The sequence below is a fragment of the Acanthochromis polyacanthus genome, chromosome 9 (genome assembly GCF_021347895.1).
Source record: "Acanthochromis polyacanthus isolate Apoly-LR-REF ecotype Palm Island chromosome 9, KAUST_Apoly_ChrSc, whole genome shotgun sequence".
Taxonomy (NCBI): domain Eukaryota; kingdom Metazoa; phylum Chordata; class Actinopteri; family Pomacentridae; genus Acanthochromis; species Acanthochromis polyacanthus.
The window spans coordinates 7,860,903-7,883,659 of NC_067121.1; the positions used below are offsets into that span (position 1 = coordinate 7,860,903).

Genomic DNA, 22,757 nt, shown 5'->3' on the forward strand with positions numbered 1-22,757 from the left:
AGTCTCATCTCCCATCCATGGGCCCAGCTTTACCCGCAAAGCCTCTTCCCTGCATCTTCCCAGCTCACCTGGTGTTCACATTTCAGGCTGCATGCGTCAGAGTTCAGAGGGGATTTATAGTTTAAACTGAAAAAGTCAGAGTTACTCGATCATTATGTTTAATTAGAAAATCAGCATTTAGCATTTCAGAGTTTAGAAGATTGCTAAACACTGGTACACATCTTCCAAAATGGTAAAAGATGCATTAATCTATATGCAATTGTACCAAATAAACTAACATAATGTGAGGTAAAGAGCGTCCTCATACAAAGCAAGAAAAAAAGCCTCTTTTAGCTCAAGTTTTCAGTCTTTATCAAACTTCTGTAGCTTATAAGTTTCCTTTGTAGTTCCAGTTCTGTTTATCAATTCCAGTTCCTATCGATTATCAATTCCAACACTTTGAAAGTTATTTTGCTAGGGTTCAGTAACAAAAGTTGAGTTTTATGGGGATTGAGCTTTTCTTCTAAAAGCTGCACTCAAAATAATCAACTTTAACGGCATTAATTTATTGTATATAAATTGTAAAATAGCTTAAATTAGCTTGATGCAACGTAGCAGATAATCTCGACTAGTATGTAGTTTGGAATTTGGACACAGCTTTGTTACCCCCTAAAAGTTCCAAGTTTTTCCAACTGTAATTGTTCTCCTTAAAGAGAATAAGTAGTTAGTAGAATAAGTAGTTAAAACAGTTTTTACTTTAACAGTTAAAACTGTTAAAGTAAAGTAACAGTTAAAACTGTCAAAGTAGTTAAAACTACTTTAACAGCATTAATTTCTTGCATATGAAGTACAGAATAGCTTAAATTAATTTGATGCAACATAGCAGATAGTCTCTACTAGTATGCAGTTTGAAATTTGGACACAGCTGTGTTACCCCCTAAACGTTCCAAGTTCTCCCCACCACGATTTTCTCCCAAAAGCAGCCCTTTGTCCTCCTGCCCACTGTTTCTGTAAAGACCTCAGCCTCTTCACTTCTCTCCCATTTGTGTTGACCTGCTCAATAACCACCAATAAGACACTGGCTCTCACTGCTGCAGGCCTACGTGGGATTAATGGAACTTTCGGCTGCACGGGACAAATATACTGAGCTGTGTGTGCCCATGGTTATGGTCCCCGCCACCGTCTCCAATAACATACCCGGCTCAGACCTCAGCATTGGCTCAGACACAGCTCTGAACGCCATTACTGATGTAAGTGTGGCTGGGCTCGACTGCTTGTGTGTGTGTTTGTGGAGTTCAAACACACACCAGCCCAGTCTGTTAGAGTTTGGGGCTTCGCTGATCGACGGCTCGCATCCTCACTTTACCAAGCAGGAAGTGGAATTCTTTGGCACATTAGGACTTTCAAGAAATTGTGGATGAATAGTTGTAGACACATGGTTTGGAAAATGTATTGTTAGATTCTCATCTTAGGGACAGTTAGAGCGTGTAGTGCTACATACTTAAATGAACCTTCTTATTTATTTAATTTATTCAGACATAAAAAATCATGATGGTTTGGACAGGATATATAACTCAGGTGGTGGAGAAGCAAACATGTCAGTCACATCCAGAAGTAGAACTTGCTCCCTGGTTATCTGTCAGTGTATTTTACAGAAGTGAACAAAAGTTTACATACACTTGTACGGATCATGCAGACTATAGCAGTCCTTAGCTTCCAGTGACTCCCATGACTTCTGGTTTCCTATGATGGAATTATTAGATTACATGTCTTTGTCCCAAAAAATAATCAAGCATTTTGGCTGGTTTTCCTGAGGAATGTGGAGGTAATTATCCTCCTTCTTTATTATTCCAATACTTTGTGTGAAGCTCCAGTTCCACAGAGCATGATACTGCCACCACCATGCTTGGTGGTAGGTTTGGTGTTTCTGGGGTTAAAGGCCTCACCTTTTCTCATACAAACATATTTATGCTCAGTTTTAGTTTCATCTGACCACAGAACTTTCCTCCAGAAAGTGTTTTCTTTGTCCATGTGATCACCAGCAAACTTCAGTGGACCTTTAAGGTTTTGCTTCTAGAGGAAGAACTTCCTTCTTCATGGAGACTCTCTGCTCATGTTGATGTGAAACACTGTTTTTTATCTGTAGCCACTTTGAAGTGGTGCCAAGTGACTAACTTGACTTGTTCAAGTTATTTATTTGCTTTTTAAGATCTTAGATGGGCTCCTCAGACATTCTAGTTGTCGTGTTTGAGTCTAATAAGTGGATCAAATGGGCTGTATTTGAATTGGCTCCGAGGAGTCAGCAGCTATAGTCAAACGTAATCACTCATGAGATGTTAAGAGGCCATGAAATGAAGAAAATTTGATTAATGCACCTTTCTGCATCACCAAAACAGGTAATTTAAGTTGCTGTATGTATATTTTTGACCCAGCAGATTTTCTTCATACTTCCATAAGACCGGTAATAAATCGAACCAAAATGTATGATTGTTATTTGTGACCAAGAACCATGTGTTTCAAAAATTTCATCATAGAAAATAAAGAGTTGTAGGAGTCATTAGAAACTCAGGACTGCCATCTTATACATGGTCTTTACACGTGTAGGTCATCTTTTGTCCACAGCTGTGTAGGCCATTATTTATGTTGTGGTAAAGTTTTTAATTTCTGAGCAAATCATGATAAAAAAAATCCTTGTTTTAGTGTATAAAACTTTGTTCATTAGTCCTGGCAGTTTTGTTAACAGCTGTTAAACTAAAGAGAGAAACTGAGGAAACACTGCTGTAAAGTGTTAAAGGTTGTTTTATTTTGTGGAAATACAGGTAGCCAAACCTTTAGCTAGATTTCCACAGCTCAAATGACATGTAATGACCCGTTTTCACATAAACAAAACTACTTCATACTGGTAGTAAATGATAGTGGTACAGGTATGAAGACTAACCATTCAGGCTTTCCGCATACATTCAAGCCAAAAAACTTTGTTTAGTTTAAGTAGTTACAGAGTTTACTGAGCTATTGTCGCAGCCAAAGGTGCAGAAGCTAATAACGTTAGCTCATATAGTCGGAACTCCTTGCTGCTGGTTGTTGTTGGAGGCGAGCTGCTCAGCGGAGGCCCCAGGTAAGTGTTGGGGCATGCAGTGACGTGTTGTGGCATGTTTTCTGGCTTTGGCGTGTGTTTGTTTGGTAAACAGCAGACCAGCCGACAGGAGGCCGGGTTCAGTCCTTCTCCAAACGGCACAGAGCCGGTGTGTTTGGAGAGTAAGTTTGCATGCTGCTAGGCACATACAAGTCCAGCTTCACTGGATGCCTTCTGCATTTCTAGACGTGTTGTTTGGAGCGCAGCTTTCCTTTGTCCTACTGCCTGATTGTAAGAAGACAAATCAGCTTTGCTTTTTGGACATAAAAGGAGACGTCGCTCCGGGCCTCTGGAGTCCTACCTCTATCGTTATCTTGTCATGTCAACACTGTTACATGCCAGCCAAGGTGAAACCCCCACACATCTCCCCTTCCCATCTCCTGTCAGCCAATGAGAAGCCAAAGACCCCCACCTCTTGGAGAGAGCCAGCCAGCAGCACAGCACACTGTAGGCCATAAAACACATGCAGAGCTGCAGGTTCATGGTCGCAGCGGCTTCCTTTTCCTGTGTCCTTCCGTCTTCAATGTCAATTTGTAAGGTAGTAGTGTATACTTGGATATCATCTAGCAGGAAATTACAGCTATTTGGTATTTCATACCAATGAATTTGTCTTGTCAGTGTCAGAAAAACCTTCTAAAACCTGAATCATATCGTCTATTAAATCCATACAACCAAGAATTACTGTGTACTCATAACTAGTGTGTTTCAACCCAAAAAAGACCCCCTCTGTACCATGTCAAGTTTCTCTATAACCAGCCTAAATATTTCAGATTAAATATTTTCACACTTTTGATCATATTTTCAGCACATTTTAAAGACCCCTTCTGGTGAAAATCTGGGTTTCTACTTCAATAGCATGTACATATGGTGCTTCTTAATGCTAGAGGATATGTAATGAGCAAAATGAGTAATTAACATCGTGGATGACCTTTTCTATTTAGAAATAACCATGTACAAAAGTCTCAGAAACACAGATTTGAGTTTTCAGGGTTTCAAACTTAGCAAACTAAAAGAACCAGTTCAGTCAAAATGCAGGGTGATACTTTCTGTATCATTATTCTTCCTTAGACATTTTTTTAATACATTTAATTTTTTTGGGATCAAATATTTACAGCTGATTTATTTAAATATTACATCTTGTGTAGTGTAGAGTAGTTTCTCAGTGTTTTAGCATAGTCAAAAGTGAGCTGGTGTGCTCAAGCTGCACATTCTAAAGGAAAAAATGGTGTAAAATTACCAAAGGGGAACTAACTGCAATGAACATACACCCCCTGTCAAAAGTTTTGAGGCGGGTTATAATTTATTTGAATGAGAAAGTGTCTCAAAACTTTTGACAGGGGGTGTATTGCATCACTTTCTTCAAGTACAGTGGGTACGGAAAGTATTCAGACCCCTTGAAATTTTTCACTCTCTGTGTCATTGCAGCCATTTGCCAAAATCAAAAAAGTTCATTTTATTTCTCATTAATGTACACTCAGCGCCCCACCTTGACAGAAAAACACAGAAATGTAGAAATTTTTGCAAATTTATTAAAAAAGAAAAACTGAAATATCACATGGTCAGAAGTATTCAGACCCTGTGCTCAGTATTGAGTAGAAGCACCCTTTTCAGCTAGTACAGCCATGAGTCTTCTTGGGAATGACGCAACAAGTTTTTCACACCTGGATTTGGGGATCCTCTGCCATTCTTCCTTGCAGATCCTCTCCAGTTCTGTCAGGTTGGATGGTGAACGTTGGTCGACAGACATTTTGAGGTCTCTCCAAAGATGCTCAATTGGATTTAGGTCAGGGCTCTGGCTGGGCCAGTCAAGAACGGTCACAGAGTTGTTCTGAAGCCACTCCTTTGTTATTTTAGCTGTGTGCTTAGGGTCATTGTCCTGTTGAAAGGTGAACCTTCAGCCCAGTCTGAGGTCCTGAGCACTCTGGAAGAGGTTTTCCTCCATCTCTGTACTTGGCCGCATTCATCCTTCCTTCAATTGCAACCAGTCGTCCTGTCCCTGCAGCTGAAAAACACCCCCACAACATGATGCTCCCACCACCATGTTTCACTGTAGGGATTGTATTGGGCAGGTGATGAGCAGTGCCTGGTTTTCTCCACACATACTGCTTAGAATTAACACCAGAAAGTTCAATCTTGGTCTCATCAGACCAGAGAATCTTATTTCTCATAGACTGGGAGTCCTTCATGTGTTTTTTTGGCAAACTCTATGTGGGCTTTCATGTGTCTTGCACTGAGGAGAGGCTTCCGTCGGGCCACTCTGCCATAAAGCCCCGACTGGTGGAGGGCTGCGGTGATAGTTGACTTTGTGGAACTTTCTCCTATTTCCCGACTGCATCTCTGGAGCTCAGCCACAGTGATCTTTGGGTTCTTCTTTACCTCTCTCACCAAGGCTCTTCTCCCACCATTGCTCAGTTTGGCTGGACGGCCAGGTCTAGGAAGAGTCATGGTCGTCCCAAACGTCTTCCGTTTGAGGATTATGGAGGCCACTGTGCTCTTAGGAACCTTGAGTGCTGCAGAAATTCTTTTGTAACCTTGGCCAGATCTGTGCCTTGCCACAATTCTGTCTCTGAGCTCCTTGGGCAGTTCCTTCCACCTCATGATTCTCATTTGCTCTGACATGCACTGTGAGCTGTAAGGTCTTATATAGACAGGTGTGTGCCTTTCCTAATCAAGTCCAATCAGTTTAATTAAACACAGCTGGACTCCAATAAAGAAGCAGAACCATCTCGAGGAGGATCAGAAGAAATGGACAGCATGTGAGTTAAATATGAATGTCGCTGCAAAGGGTCTGAATACTTATGACCATGTGATATTTCAGTTTTTCTTTTTTAATAAATTTGCAAAAATTTCTACATTTCTGTGTTTTTCTGTCAAGGTGGGGTGCTGAGTGTACATTAATGAGAAATAAAATGAACTCTTTTTTAATTTGGCGAATGGCTGCAATGACACAGAGAGTGAAACATTTCAAGGGGTCTGAATACTTTCCGTTCCCACTGTATAATGCAGAAAAGTCCTTTCATGCTATCTGTTTGTCGTGTACAGTATGTGTAAACAGCATTGATTTAGGATGTAGCTTCAGTTTCAAAGGATACATGCTGAGGGAGCTGCTGGGCACCATGAGGCAGCCTTCAACAGTATGATAATGTGCCACACGAGGACACACTGACAGAATCTCAGATTTGCTGCTCTAACCTCATCTTACGGCCACCACCATCAGGCCTTTGAGTCGCTGCTGCAGCTGTACGAGGCCCGAGCCAACTACGAGGAGCTTTGCATCCCGATGTGCATGCTGCCCGCCACCATTAGTAACAATGTGCCCGGCACCGACCTCAGTATCGGAGCCGACACGTCCCTCAACGCCATCGTGGAGGTAAGGGCCCGGCCGGAGACAGACACACTGTCAGGCAGATGTTAACAGCTGCAGGTACTCCATGTTGTTTTTAGGATGATGACTGTTGGATCTCAAACTGCCTCTGGACTGATCAAGTGATGAGCAGAAGGGTTAATTTGGTGTTTCTCAGGCCTAAGGAGCAGACAAGTGTTCAGATTTCAAAATTTAGTGCCAAAAAAATAGACGAACAAGCCAGTTCATGTCTTGATAAACAAATCTGATACCCAAAGGAAATAGCTTTGCCAGTTATTGCTCAAAAACCCAAATGAAATAGCAACAAAATCACAGAGTGTAGTAGGAAAACAATAAGATATAAGTATGAGTAGAAAACGTAGTAAATATTACCAGCAATGATTCTGAGGTAGTAAAGCATCACACATAATAAAGAAATACAACAAATGAAATTGAAATTTTACACGATATTGAAATATTGCAGTGTAAATTTAAATACTACACATGAAATTCATTGATAAAATCTCTTACTGTGTTTTCATTTAAAGCTTTTTTTTCCAGAGAACCACTGACCATTTGTTTTTTCAAAGTACAGTTACAATTGCAAAGCATATAAAATGAATAAATGAGATATAAGATGAAGGAAAATATGAAAAAAGGAAAAGAAATGCAACAATTTTAATTATTATCTTCTTACATTTAAAGCTAAAAAATAAAATACATTAAAATTCTGTTTATTTTGCAAATTGTCCAACTAAAATGATGATGTATTGATGTTAAAGTAAAATTTACACTGGATTCCAGAAGATTTCATACCCAAAGTGACATATAACTTACAAAAAATCTTGAAAATGAGTATTGTATGTTTGATTAGAAACTTGAGTGAAATGAAGCAGAGAAAACCTCCATTAACCTGCTGAGATGCCACTGATTCAGTCGTTCACAGTGTTGAACTGTGATCGCAGTTGATCCACTGAAACTTAGAGATGAATGAGAAATCAGGAGTGAACCCACAGTGAGTACACGTTAACGCCTTAATGCATGTCAGTGACTGCGCTGGTGTTGATCACTGAAGATGCATTTCTGAAGCAGCTGTGTGTAAAAGTTTGACTGATGTTGTTTGTGTGCATCACTGTGACTGTTTCCGAGTGATTTTTGTTTCACTTGTTGTTTGTTTGACACCAGATGAGTGGAATCTGCTGCTAAGAACAAAACAGTGAGTCCCAAAACCTCACAAAACCAGAGAATAGAGCAGTTTCTAAGGAGGTGAATGAGACTTTACACTGTAGTGTTCTGGTCTTTGGAGACTCCACTCATCTGTTCAAAGCAAAGAGATGCACAAGTCGACTCTGATGGAGCTGAATCGTAACGCTTTTGTTCTGACTGTTATTCTTTCTAGTTTCCTTCCTTCTTATGGAGTTGTATTTGGAATTTGTGAAAAACCATTATTTATTAGTTAAACAGCTTTCAGATGTCTCTTTTTTAATGTGACGGTCTAAATGAGCAACTTGGTCACTTTTCTGTAAGGGTCACGATGGTCGTCTTACTAAATTGGACCTATTATTAATTTTAAGCGATTTTGGGAAGGCATTTTCCACATTTGAGCACTAATTATGTATCCAAAGCATTTCAGAGAGTGAAAGAAACAGCTGGTGTGCCAAAATCACATCTATTACAAACTGAAATGTCCATAAAAGCAACACTTCATGATGATAACAGAACAGGTACAAAAGTGTAATCCAGGTTTTAACAAAATGTTACCAGGAGCTGAAGCTCAGTTTGTTGCTTTCAGCTGTTTAGAACCATTTCCTCTGAGTTTTTTAAAGCATCGGACATCAACACGATCCAAATGAACATCTGCACAGAGGGAAAATCAGATCAGATCAATCAGAAGCTAAACCACACTGTGTACTTTTCAGTCACAGTTTATCAGCTGCAGTAAAAACCATTTCACACTAAGTGGATTTAGATTTAGTCTTCTGTTTGTCAGTACATTTATACGCCTTCTGTCACTCGATGTACAAAAGTGTGCGCAGTTTATGTCTGAATAAAGACACAAGGGGCATTTAAAGTGACTTCTGTCTGAATGACAGAGTGCTGTTGCTTTAACAGACTTAAAAGGGTTTCAGTAAGCTTCTGCATGTGCAAATATCATGAAAAAAATAGATTTTCCAAAGATAAGAAAAGAATAGGAAAGATTACCTCAGCAACTGAGAACAGGATCAGTTTTGTCAGTGAAAGTTGTTCACATGAAGGAGAAATAAAAGCCAAAAAAAATCCCAGCAGAAAACAGCAACTCTTAGCTAAAATAATACATTAGGTTGTTTTTGTTTCCTAATGCACATTAACCACAAACACAGCTTAGATTTAACCGTACATTAGACCAGTGGTTCTCAACCCTGTTCCTCAGGACCCAATGTCCTGCATGTTTTAGATGCTTCCCTGCTCCAACAAACCTGATTCAAATGATCAGGCTCGTCATCAAGCCTCTGCAGAAGCCTGATAACGAGCTGATCATTTGAGTCAGGTGTGTTGGAGCAGGGAAGCATCTAAAACATGCAGGACATGGGGTCCTGAGGAACAGGGTTGAGAACCACTGCATTAGACCATGCTTAGATTTTTATAAAACTTTTTCTTTATTGTATTTTTTCCAACAATTATCTCTCAAAAGGAGACGATTAAACACAAACACTACAAAAACAACAACAACAACAAAAAAAAAAAAAAACGTGTTGGATTGCCACGTCTCTACAGCTTTGTCTCTGTATTATTAGTGTAGTAGTCTTTATCCTGTCGTTGGTGAGTAGATGGTCCATTTCTCCCACTTTCTTTGGCATTGATCTTCTTGAGTCCTTATCTTATGTGTCAAGTGTTCCATACTGTATATTTCATTCACAATTTTCAACCAGTCAACTTGTGGTGGTGGATCTGGCTTATACCACTTTCTTGTGATTGCTTTTTTACATGCTGCTAACAAGATTTTCAATAAATATTTGTCCTTTTTTACCACAACATTCCCTGTCATATCGCCAAAATACAGAAATATACACAGCTTAGGTATATCATATCCCAGAATTTTGACAATAACAAGGTGGACATCTTTCCAAAATTTTATAATATTGGAGCAAAGCCAAAAGACATGAGAATGATCTACATGTATAGCCCCACATTTTCTCCAACATGTCTGTGGTACAGATGAGTATTTACTCCTGATTTTTGGTGTGATGAAGAATCTTATTAAATTTTTTCAACAATATAATCTCCATACACGTGAGGATGTAGTTGACTGTTGTGTTCTCCAAATATGTGACCATTCATCATCAGACATGCTTAGATTTTATTACAAGTAAAACTTTTATATTCGAACAGCTACTCATGAGTCAACTTGTGCATCTCTACCTAGAATGGTCTACAGGTGTTTTATAGGCTTTGACGTAGAGCTGATGCTGTTTTTCTCATGTATAAATTTCTTAATAGTCTTTTTTGATTGTTAAGTCTGTTAAAAATTCTCTAAATATTAATTGACATCCTTATATTCATTGGTTTCTACCCTGAATCAGAAAACCCAAAGTACATGACAGATGGTAAAATTTATTCAGTGTCCTGTTCGATTGCCTCAGCTCTACTTGCCTGGTCTCCATGGTGACCGTTTTTCTTGTTTAATGACTGTATGTGATGTGTGCGAATCAGACGTGTGATCGCATCAAGCAGTCGGCCAGCGGCACCAAGCGGCGGGTCTTCATCATCGAGACCATGGGGGGCTACTGTGGCTACCTGGCCACAGTGGGCGGTCTGGCTGCCGGCGCCGACACCGTCTACATCTACGAGGAGGCGTTCGACATCCGTGACCTCCAGGTGAGAAGGAAATATCTGGTGTAGGGATCGATACCGATTGTAGTTCCTCGACAAAGTGCAATAACCGATATTTTGGAACCGACCTGTCAAGGCAGATGGTCACCTTTTCTGAGCCTGGTTCTTTTGGAAGTTTTTTTCCCCTACCTATTCCAGGTTTTCTTTTGTTCCTTCCTACCGTTGCTCAAAAAGAATCCAACTTTGGATTGTTGAGTTTTCTCTGTTCTCTGTTTATAATTCGTGAGGTCTGTACCTTAATATGCTCAGTGCTGTGTTGTCAGTCTTTGCTATATAAATAAAATTTAATTTAATTTAATTAAATATATAAAAGCTGAAACCTGTCATTCATAACTGGACTCGTTCATTAATAAGGTTGACTATTACTAAATATGTAAAATATGAACAGGAGAGATTAAATTAGGACACTCAACTGAGATTCTTCTTGATTTTCTTAATCTTTCACAGTTTTATCACTTTTATCGCCCACTAAGGTCCACATCTTAAAGACTCTCTTTTGGTTTAGTTTTTTTTGTCTGTTGTTTTATAGACAGGTTTCTAGACTTAGCTGTTAGCTGTTAGCTGCTAGCTGTTAGCGTAGCCTTAGCCACGGGGAGAGAAGCTAATTTCCTGGTTTGTGGCAATAGCTTTTGCAGTTTCTACTTGAGAGACTTTTTTGGGACAACCGAGTGACGACAAACAGAGAGACTAGGCTCCATCTGACTGCTTTTAATTCATCAATAATCCTCCAGCAGTTTACTGATATTGATTATTGGAAAAATGTTGAATATTAGCCACGATTATCAGATGGTCATCGGTCTATCCGTAGTTCAGTTACAGCAAAAATACTTGCATTTATGACCTTTAAAGCCTCCTTATCATCATAAAATACCAAAACCTCCAACTTCACCTTTTATCGAGCTGACAGCTTTATCAGTTCTTCTTTCTCCTTGTTTTTATTTTTGTTTCGTGTCTTTAGTTGAACTACATTTTCCCCTTAGCGAAGCTCCACTCATCACATTTGGCTGCAGCAGTTTCCGTCCGTCAGTCACCGCCTCTGTCTGGATGTTTCAGGAGTGTGCAGGTGACCTGGATTATAGCGACGCATGTGAGGCAGCTTATTAATAACCTCTGAGCTGCATCACTCGTTCCATGACAGACAGATCCCATCAGCTGATCACAGACGTCAGTCTTTGTGTTGTTCATGTCGAACAAACTCAAACTAAAGTCGTTTAATCTCATTTTAAGCCCCATTACATTCATTTCTTTATGTCCTGTAGGGGTTTTCAATAGGATTTCTTGACAAAACTGGTTATTTTTGAAAATAAATATCAGTATTGTTACATATTAGCAGTTAACTGTATTTGCCACAGACTTTAGATCATAAAACATGAAGAAAATGCATCAAATTCAGGAAATTTAAAGCATTTTTCCTCCTAATCGGATGTAATAAATTGAAGAGTTAATCACATTCAGAGAAAAATGTTGCACTAGCACACCTGGCTGCCACAGAGGTGTACTGCGGCGCCCCCCGGTGGTACAAACGTCACCCTGCACCTCTCAAAGCCAGAGAGTGATGAGACTTGAGGTGTGAGATTTTCGCGGCTGCTGGTGGAGGTTGCAGGCCGCCGCTGTCGCTCCGGTTTAATTGAAGCCTCCGTTTGTGTTTTCAGGCCAACGTGGAGCATCTGACGCAGAAGATGAAGACGAGCATCCAGAGGGGTTTGGTGCTCAGGTGAGACTTCGTTCCACTGAGGTTTTTTTCAAATCTGCTGCATTATCTTGCTGTGTAGCCTGTGGGGTTTTTGCATGGAGAATACAACTGGGAGTAAAAATATTTCCGTATTCGATCTCTTTTTCATGCTAAATAACTGCCGTAGTTGTAAATAAGTATTCTTATTAATTGAGTCGATTAAATCAGTTGGTCTTACACATGTTTGACATCACATCGACCTTAAAGACTTTCATGATAGAGGTCTTTTCATGTCCTCTGTTGTGGTTATTTTAGTCCACTGCACTACTACGCTGGTTCAATTCCTCCCAGCAGGATGGAGGTCTCTGGAAATAGGACAAATGTAACATTTTGGACGGAGTCTAGGTGACATTGTGGGTCCGCCTGCATTTCTTCATTAGTACTAGACTCAAACGCAGTCCTGCATCGCAAGTGTGTAAACATTGTGGGTGTAGAGAACCAGCAGCCTGAAGGCAGTGCTAGTTAATTTCACCCAGATGACTAATGTACTCACTTCTGTTTCAGTGGTGTGCAGCTGTATGTCTGAGATTCGTCTCCACCTCAGAATTTCACCTTTGATCTCATAAAACTGGGACGAAAAAAACCTCTAATGTTACAGTGGCTTATTGAGGTTACCTCAGTGTTCTATTTTATGGTCTGTCAAACAGCAGAGACCAGAACTGTGACCTCTGGGTCTGAGAAGTGCTTTAAACCTGCATTCTCTCTAACAGCCAGTAGGGGGTGACTAAAAAAAAGCCGTCTGCAAAATAGAAGTCTATGAGAAAATGATCCAACTTCTCACTTGATCTGTGACTTCTGTAAACATTTATCTAATGAGTTTATAGTCTTAAGTGCTATTTTCTCATCTAAGTTAAGACAGCTTGATGTTTTTTGTTGCCATTTAGAGGACAAGGAGGTTTAGAATACTATGTCATTTGTTATGCAGTAAAAAGCATTCAGTGACCACATAGATTATGTTTGTGCCACTTCTGAAAAACAAAGCAACATTTTTCCACTAAGTAAAAACGGCATCCTGACAGTTTGTACGCCGTATTTTACATTATTTTATGTTTTGACAAAAAATGATGTATGGTCCGTCTGACTCTTGAAGGTATTTAAGCTTATAGAAACCATCTAAACCCTTTTCTTTGAGGGTGCATGTAAGACATAAAGATTAACAATGGAAGAATTTCAGTCCTCTTTGCTTTTTTTCATGTTAACCACAAGACATTTTAAAGCCATTTTATTGTACTATAGGCCTTTGTCTAGCAATAACGTCCTAAAATGGAGACTAATTAACCACAATAGCCTTGTGTGACTTCTTAGAATGCAGTTTTAATGACTTAAGTGCTGTATTTTACATTGCTTAAAACACCAGAGACCAGTAGCATGATATCTTCCATTATCTGGATTCACTAAGTCTAACATCTGCAGTGAAACTAAGTGATCACACTATAGATTGTTGAAAAAGATGGATGATCCTCTGGGTCTAAAAAGTGTTTTAAACATGCATTCTTTCCAACACACCAGCAGGGGGCGACTCAGAATAGAAGTACAAAATAGAAGTTGATGAGAAAATGATCCAACTTCTGATTTGGTCTGTGACCAGTAAACATTTATCTAATAAGTTTATGGTCTCAATCATTCGATACAAGTTTCTTTTAAAATTGTTAGATGTTAATTTAGTAAATTATGGTCCCATTTCAAGGGAAATAGACAATAAAGCAGTGTACGTTTTGAGGCATGGCTGTGTTGTAAAACTACCAGATCACTGCGTAGTGTCTTTGGGTTCTCTAGACAGATCCACACCTTTTTTGTTGCATTTAGTTTACAAAAAATCAAGGGGGCAAGAGCCAAATTTGAGACTCGAGGCATTAAACCTATTGTCTACAAACTATGGACTACTTTTATATACAGTTTGCGGTTCACATAAAGGGAGCAGAGTCTAGATGACAAATCACAAATAGGTCTCAAGCCACATTATTTCTCACAAGAAGATCCAACTAGTCTTCAACCAATATGAGCAGTTTTTAAAATGTAATACAGTCTAAAATCAACACAGTACACAAGAAAAGCTAGCAAATAACTGCAGAATGTATTAATGCACCAGTTAAAGGCGTATCAGTGCCACAGCCCCATCATTAAGGCTAGAGTAGATATAATTACAGTGGTCTATTCTATTAAATGTGCAGCTTGTTGTTATGGAATCCAAGACTATTTCAGCCTTATTCTTACATCTGCAACCCTGGTGATATTTAAAGTCATAGAAAGCAAGTAAAGAACACAAAAGCTGAAGTCCAACCAGAAAGTAGCCTTACTGCTAATCTTACGTCATTAAGCTCAAAGCTGTCAGTTTTTAGACTGTTTTGCTTCACAAAGACCTATGGAAGAAATAAAACTAGAGCTAGGAAGACTGGAGTTCTTCCACTGAGAATCTATATCTTTAATATCCACACTCAAAACACACAGAAAAGGGTTTAGATGGTCTCCATGAACTTACATATGTTCATGAGTCAAAACAAACATAAATTATAAGTAAAACAGGCAAAATAGTGTAAAATATGGTGTACTAACAGTTAGGATACTGTTTTTGCTTTGTGCAGTGTTAAAAACCATGTATAAAGTGCTGCTTTCTTTGCCAGAAGGGGCAAAATTATAATCTACCTGGTCATTAGATGCTTTCTACAGCATAAAAAATGGCATTACATTAAAACCACCTGTTAACAGGAAACTTATGGTACTTTTGACTCTCAATTCTCACTGTCCACACACCAAACTCCACAAGATCTTCTACAAAACATGATGCTCTAAAGCTAATTAGGTGATGGTGATGCACCTGGTCAGAAGCGAATCACCACTGAAGCCATGAAAACAGTCAGAAATGAAGTTATCTTAATAACCCTAAACCCAGACCTCAGGTTACAGCAGATTTTGTTGTAGCAACCTTTTTTTTTTTTACCCCTGTTGTCTTTGTTGTTAATTTTAGAAACGAGAACTGCAACGAGAACTTCACCACTGACTTCATCTACCAGCTGTACTCTGAGGAGGGACGAGGAGTCTTTGACTGCAGGAAGAACATCCTCGGTCATATGCAGCAGGTTGGACACACAAAAACACACTTTGATTTGCTTTATTGTCATTAGCAAGTAAATGCAAATAAACCTTGTCGTCCTCAAACTGCAACTTGAGGGAGTCTAGAAAACATCTACTTATCTTTTCTATGGTTCATCCATCCTTTATATGAGGCTGGATTCTATTGTCTAAAGGACTTTTTTTCCCACGACAGCTCGCGAAATCGCGCAATAGCTCTATCGCGCTATTTCGGAATGAGATTTGCTTTCTAGCGTCCTGAGATTTGGATACAGACCACAACAAAGAGCGATCACCAAGTAATGTGGAGGTTTTCATTCACTTCTCATCTCTAGTATGTTGTGGGACACTCGTTGAGACTATCTGAGCCGGTCAGTGTGGGGAAAAAAGCACGTTAGGGCGGACTTTGACGCGGGGGAGCAAGTTGCCCCATACTTTTCGCTAGCTGAGCTGGTAGCTGAGCTGCTAAGCTGCCTGCCTGGCTAAATACTGGAGCTATGTCGAAAATTCATTTCTCCATCACTCACATGTATGAAATGACATGAAAACAGACCCCAGGTTGAAAAAAAACGAAGTTCCCCTTTAATGCATATTAACAGGATACAGTAGATGTTATTAAACATCATTCTACATGTATTAGACAAATATCCTTATGTAGTCTGAGAAATCTTGGATGTTTCACAGCATTATTTAAAATAGAACGTGTTCTTTTCCTTCCACAGGGAGGAGCTCCGTCTCCATTTGATAGAAACTTTGGTACGAAAGTTGCTGCTAAAGCGATGCAGTGGATCACACGGACGCTCAAGGACTCTTACAAAGGAGGTGAGACAAAACGTTGGACCTTTACATTTAATGAAGGCTTTATATTTGAACCGGAGAACACTGTTTACCTCAGTTATGTGTGATAGTTGCAGAACCTTTTATCTTTCATTTTACCGACCATGTTAACAGGTTACAGCTTGCATGAGGCGTAATTTAAGCCTTGCTGCAGTAGTGCGCCATCTGGAGTTTGATGTGGAGCAAATTTTTTGACAAGTTGATGATCTCAGCAATAATAGTTGCTGAAAATATGCGTTGAAAGCCTTATTGACAAACCAGCAACATTACATAACCGCCATCTGGGATGAACACTTCATCGATTATAATGTGAAGCAATGCGTATTATCCAGTGTTTTCTATATTTTAATGCTTTGTGAAACGCTTTGTTAGCCCAGTTTTGTAAGATGGTATATAAAGAAAGATTGTTATTATATTCTAGCAAATTTAAAAGCACCTCTGACATCTTAACCATCATATCACTGGTTTTAAAATGAATTCCATCCTCTTTGTGTGACGTCAGGCATCCTCTTTGATGGTATCTCATCTCAAAGATCTATTATTAAAAGATCTATTACCTAGTGCAAGCAGGCAAAGTTTATTTATATAGCACTTTTCACAGAAATGAATTCACAAAGTGCTTCACAATAAAATCAATAGGGAAAAATCAAAATCAGCAATAAACAACAGGGAGTGACACAACCATGTGTACAAACACAATAAAAGGCAAACAAGTAGTCTTAACAACACCACCTAAATAAAAGCCTGACTGAAAAGCCAGGTCTTTAGCTGCCTTTTAAAAGACTCAACAGAAACTGAAGTGTGCAGAGACAGTGGCAAAGCATTCCATAGCCTAGGAGCCACTACTTGAAAGGCTTGAAAGTGGAGAAATATTGCATCTCAAATCATAAAGTCTGTCAAAGAAATCACAAATTTAGTTATACTGCAGCAAGAAGATCCCCGCTTCAAATCCCGGCTTGGACCTGGGATCTTTCTGCATGGAGTTTGCATGTTCTCCCTGAGCATGCATGGGTTTTCTCCGGGTACTCTGGCTTCCTTCCACAGTCCAAAAATATGCTGAGGTTAATTGATAACTCTAAATTGCCCGTAGGTGTGAATGTGATTGTGTGTCTGTATATGTAGCCCTGTGACAGACTGGTGACCTGTCCAGGGTGTCCCCTGCCTTCGCTCGAGTCAGCTAGGATAGGCTCCAGCCCCCCCCCTCCCCCTGCGACCCTAGTGAGGATAAAGCGGTGTATAGAGAATGGATGGATGGATGGATAGTTATACTGGCTATTATCGCTGGCAAAATCAGTGTATGTATGCTGCTGCTGTAAATGTATTTAGCTTTGAGTTAATGGTTTTACTCTTTATTTTTCTTTTATCTCACTTGTTCTTTCCCTTGATGAGTGTGGCATTTTGTTATTTTATCTGGTGTTGTACACATTTGAGTATATTTGACCATATTTAGACAGTGTTCTTTCTGAGTATCTCTCTATATGAATAAAGTTATTATTATTATCATTAATATTTTAATGTTTTTCTTCAACACAGGGAGGGTCTTTGCTAACTCAGAGGACACAGCCTGCCTGTTGGGGATGCGTCGCAGAGCTCTGGTCTTTCAGCCGGTTTCACAGCTCCGGGATGAGACAGACTTTGTGTAAGAAGATTTATTTTTTATTATTCCAAGTTAGGTATGACTAAACTGTAAAGTGCCCCAGAACATGATGCTTTCAGGCGTATGAATACAGAGACGTTTTGGCAGACTAAAACTGATGAATTTAGATTTATTTTGGGAACTAAAACCTCAAACTACTGTGGTTAAATACGCTACCGTTCAAAAAGTTTGGGGTCACTTAGAAATGTCCTCATTTTTTCAATTATTTTTCAATGAGGATAACAATAAATTACAACACGGTCTCACGGGGATTCGTGAAACTGTCACGTCAGTTTTTGTTTCGGTTTCGTGCGCACCAACACGATGTCGTCATGTTTTTCGTGCCGCTCACCACGAGCGAAACCCGCTGTGGTAATCACATCTGAAAGTGGTTTATACCGGCGGATTCATGACGATCTAAGCTGTCCATCGGCGTTTGCGGCCGCCGCAATGGCGGCCGCGATGGCGGCCGCAAACGCCGATGGACAGCTTAAATCGTCATGAATCCGCCGAATTTGCATAGGAATTCAAAGAATGTCCGGCGGCCACAGTGGCGGCCGCTGCGGCGGCCGCAGACGCCGATGGACAGCTTAGATCGTCATGAATCCGCCGGTATAAACCACTTTCAGATGTGATTACCACAGCGGGTTTCGCTCGTGGTGAGCGGCACGAAAAACATGACGACATCGTGTTGGTGCGCACGAAACCGAAACAAAAACTGACGTGACAGTTTCACGAATCCCCGTGAGACCGGGCTGTAAATTAATGATAAATCCAGTCTAGACATTGTTAATGTGCTAAATGACTATTCTAGCTAGAAACAGCTGATTTTTAATGGAATATCTCCATAGGGGTACAGAGGAACATTTCCAGCAACCATCACTCCTGTGTTCTAATGCTACATTGTGTTAGCTAATGGTGTTGAAAGGCTCATTGATGATTGGAAAACCCTTGTGCAGTTATGTTAGCACGACTGAAAGTGTGAGTTTTCATAGAAAACACGAAATTGCCTGAGTGAGCCCAAACTATTGAACAGTAGTGTATATCTCAAATGATCAATTTGTTGTTCTGCAGCAGCTAAAGAGATTTTTATCTGAAGTTCTTCAGTCTGAACATCTCCTCTTCCTCATATTTAACATTTGAACCCAACAAATGGCCACAAGAGACGACTACTTCAGTCCAGCAGACTTGCCAAACACTAATGAGGGCTTCAACTCTGCTGGTGTGGTTTTACTTTTGCACTATAAAGTGAATATCTTCTAAAAAAGCTCCTCATCTTTCGCCCTTTCAGCCACAGGATCCCGAAGGAGCAGTGGTGGCTGAAGCTCCGTCCCCTGATGAAAATCTTGGCCAAGTACAAGACGAGCTACGACGTGTCCGACTCCGGCCAACTGGAACACGTGAGCCGGTTCCGGGCCAAGGAGAGCAACACCACGGCGACCATCTGAACCGCCGCTCTGGCTGCTGGCAGAGCTTCACTCCAAACAGGAAAGCAGCTTCACGAAACGGTGACTGCTACTCACTATGACTGAACGACCACTGATTGACTGCAAACACAAGGTAGATTTTAAAAGACAGTAGGTCATTTTAACAAGATTCAAAAAGAAGTTCTATTGTACGGTTTTAGTTACGGCACTTTCTCAGAAGGGATTTTAGATGGTAAATCTAATGGTGGTGATTTGGAATATAACTCTAGTTTAAACAAGCTAGCAGCACTGACATTGTATTTTCAAATTCCCTAAAGTTATTATAAAGCTTATAAATAGAAATGTATAACAGCACTCCTTATGTACTGTATAAGTGTTTTAGTCCCAAAATGTAGCCCTATCTATTTTTCTTTTTAAAGACACCTAGCTGAGCAACTGTCTAGGTGATATATTTAAAGTGTAGCTTTGATGACTTTTATTTTCTACAGCACTTTGACTTCCATAACTACTGTAAACCTGTGAAGCTGCCTATAAAGAGGGAATATATACCAGGAGGGTCACTGGCTTTGTTCGCACCTTGAAAAACGTCTAATAACTTGATTGTACGACACCGAACACTTGAAAGCAGTTTAGTGAGGCTTTGTAAGACGATTCCATTTGTGCGTTCCGTCACCTGCTAACTGTACGTAGGAGCGCGTTTGTTTGTGTTGTGTTGTTGCCTTTGCTGTTTGTGTCCACCCTGGGATTTTGTGTGTAACATCTTTATAGTGGTTGTTTGTCAGTAGGGTCCTGCCAGCTGTTGAAATTACGCAATAGTGACGTTATATGCTGGCAGTGTGATGTGAGCGTCCTATCAGAGTAATAAAGCATTTACTGTGTGGAAACAGTTGGCTTGTGTTGCTTCTTTTTTGATTAAAAACAGGGATCTTATGTTCTTCAGCAGAATACAGCTGGTCTTGTGTTTGGTTCTTTGAGACGAGTAGCTCCAGATGTTCATTTAGGGTCACCTGTGGGGCGTTACTCACCCAAAACTCCCATGAATCCAAGTAGAAATGTTTGCAAACTGCTTCAAACATCTGTCTTCTCTGTCTAGAATGTGGACTTTACTGTTGTTGAAGTAGCATTTCATCTTATAGATGGTCCTATATATTGGTCTATGCACTCCTTGCTCCTTATAACTGAATATGGGTCCATATATAATTGAGGGACTTTTGAAGTCCATGGGATATATCTTGCATACATTTTTATCAAAACTAGAAAAGCTAATGTTTTTATGTTCATTTGGATCATGTCTTTAGAAATTCCATAATTATTTATTATGGAAACAATCACTTATTAATAAAAAAAAATACCGTCCACATTTAATACCAACCATCTTCTAATTAGATATACAATAATAAAATTAGCTTATTCAAAAATTGCTTTGTGTTCTTTTTATTAAGTTGAGATAATCACAACAGATATTTATTTTTGGCAATATATCAAACTGTATCTGTGTCTGAGAAATCACTTTCAGCTAAGTTACCTATTACAAAAACACCTCTTTGCTAATTCCAGATCACATGACCTGCCCCACGTGATGTCATTTCCTCCTGAAGAAAACACAGACAAGACTCCAAGGCTTTCTGACTTATTTAATATAGAGTAGTGTGTGAGTCAAGTGTGGATTTATGGCATGTCAGCAGGTTTACTACAATATCTTTATAAATAACTTTCAATTGAAACTTTACTCAATTGCCATGTGGTGTTCGGTTGTAGACGTCAACGTCATAGTATGGTGTGTTGCTCAAAAAACATTACGACTCGGCTGTCTAGGGCTACCGAGGAGTGACACAAAAACGGAACAAACACTGGTTTCCAGGGAGTTAGGAGGCTATTTATCTGAAAGAGTAAGTTTACAACAACACAACATGTGAGCAGAAAAATCACAAAGTCTGTCTTTAGTTCAGCTGAAAAGATTAGTTTTTGTCTTTTTTATTGACGACACTTTTCAGGAAGTAGATGAAGAATAATTAAACCACTCATGTAGAAGTTCAACTTCTTTTGGATCCTTGTGGAGAGTTTAATCTTAGAGTTTGTAAAGCAGAAGTTTGAGAAGTCTCATGGCGTTAATAACACTCTGGACACAGATGGCCCCGAAGTCCAACCACAAGGAGGAGGAGACTCACATCCTCATTGTGGAGGGCTTCCTGCTTTACACCTACAGGCCTTTGATGGACGTGCTAAACCAACGTTACTTTATTTCCATCCCATATGAAGAATGCAAAAAGAGGAGGTGCTCTAGGAAATAGACGATGCCAGACCCCCTCAGCCTGTTCGATGGCCACATCTGGACCATGGACCTGCAACACAAGAACATCTGCTCACTGTGGAAGATTACTGAGAGCAACTTTTTGCGATTTCTATGCAGAACACTATGATGTTTGCTGAGCTGTGCACTATTAAATGACTTAAGAATTGTTGTATTTTATTGTATTTGATGTAAGAATATGGAATATTGTTACTGTTTATTATTGTTCTCAGGTTCACTGTTAAATGTACAGAGTGCTACTTACTGTATTTTAAAATTTCCATTCCTGCACAGAACATTTCAGATTATTTTACCACAGATCAAGGGTACAGATTGTTGTTGTTCACTGTGTATTGGGTAGTACTCATTTTGATTTAGACTGATCAGCATACAGAACCCTATGAGGTTTCTGGTTTACAGCTGAGAACTAGTTGCTAAAAGTACAGAATATTATTTCTTATTTTAGGTGTGATAATTGTCAGTAAACATTCTAAGAAGTGGAAATTGACAGGGTTGTATATAGTGCTGTTCTTGAACAATATTTTTCACTTAATTGCCCTCAGGATTCTGTCGTTGAGCTTACTGGTTTTACTTAACAGACAGATGCTGCAGCTGATGATGCTGTAATTCACAGAAGCAAAGAAACAAGTCCATCATAATTTGAATGTTAACAGTCCAAAATGAAAAGGTCATATACAGCTTTCTTATACTCGCAAGACTGCGAGGGGATCTTTTGATCTGTATACCTTTAAGGACTGAAGAGGGATCAGTTGTTGAAAACATCTGACTGCTGAACTCACTGTGGTTTATCTCTCGAGCTGAAGGGGGAATTTCTCTGCGAATTTTATTGAGTGTCCCAAGAATGGTAGTTTTCTGGCTGCGTAATTTTCTTGCAAGTGAAATTGATGTGAAAAAATTGTCCGTCGTGACAGTTCTGCCCTGATCGAGAAATGGTCCCATCAACTTCATTACCACACTCTCAGACAGTCTCTCCTCTTTGGGACGGCTGGGTTCTTTGCCAACATATGGAAAGACATTGCAGATATACTTTGATTTCAAATCACAAGCCACCCAAAACTTGATACCAAATTTATCTGGTTTGGTAGCAATATATTGCAGAAAAGGGCAACGTGTCTTTGATGGGTAAAGCTGTCCATCAATTGTGATGTGCCGACCAGGTCTGTAGAATGTGACGCAGTTCTGTCGAAATGATTCCCATAATTCAGAAATAGCTGCAAACTTGTCTGTCTGCACTCGCTCAGCCCGTGTATTCTTGCTATCAAAGCGTAGGTGCCACATGATGTCTTTGAAGCGGTCTCTAGACATTGTTGCCATAATCCGTTTGTTTCCATATATCTCTGACCAGTTGTCAGACAATGATGGAACCTTAGTCACCCCTCGCCAGATGATAACTGCAATGAAAGCCATTAGTTCTGGAACA

At 39.7% G+C, this 22,757-nt stretch overlaps 1 protein-coding gene across 1 annotated transcript in view; it reads left to right on the top strand.

The window, feature by feature from the left end:
* Nucleotides 1-19,910, top strand: part of LOC110963797 (ATP-dependent 6-phosphofructokinase, platelet type-like) — a 58,026-nt gene extending 38,116 nt beyond the window's left edge. The window contains 7 exon segments of the mRNA XM_051953101.1: nucleotides 6,330-6,482; nucleotides 10,146-10,310; nucleotides 11,978-12,039; nucleotides 15,023-15,134; nucleotides 15,849-15,948; nucleotides 17,497-17,602; nucleotides 18,891-19,910. Coding sequence (XP_051809061.1) covers nucleotides 6,330-6,482; nucleotides 10,146-10,310; nucleotides 11,978-12,039; nucleotides 15,023-15,134; nucleotides 15,849-15,948; nucleotides 17,497-17,602; nucleotides 18,891-19,047 — 855 coding nt within the window. The 3' untranslated portion in view covers nucleotides 19,048-19,910.
* The last annotated feature ends 2,847 nt before the right edge of the window (nucleotides 19,911-22,757 follow it).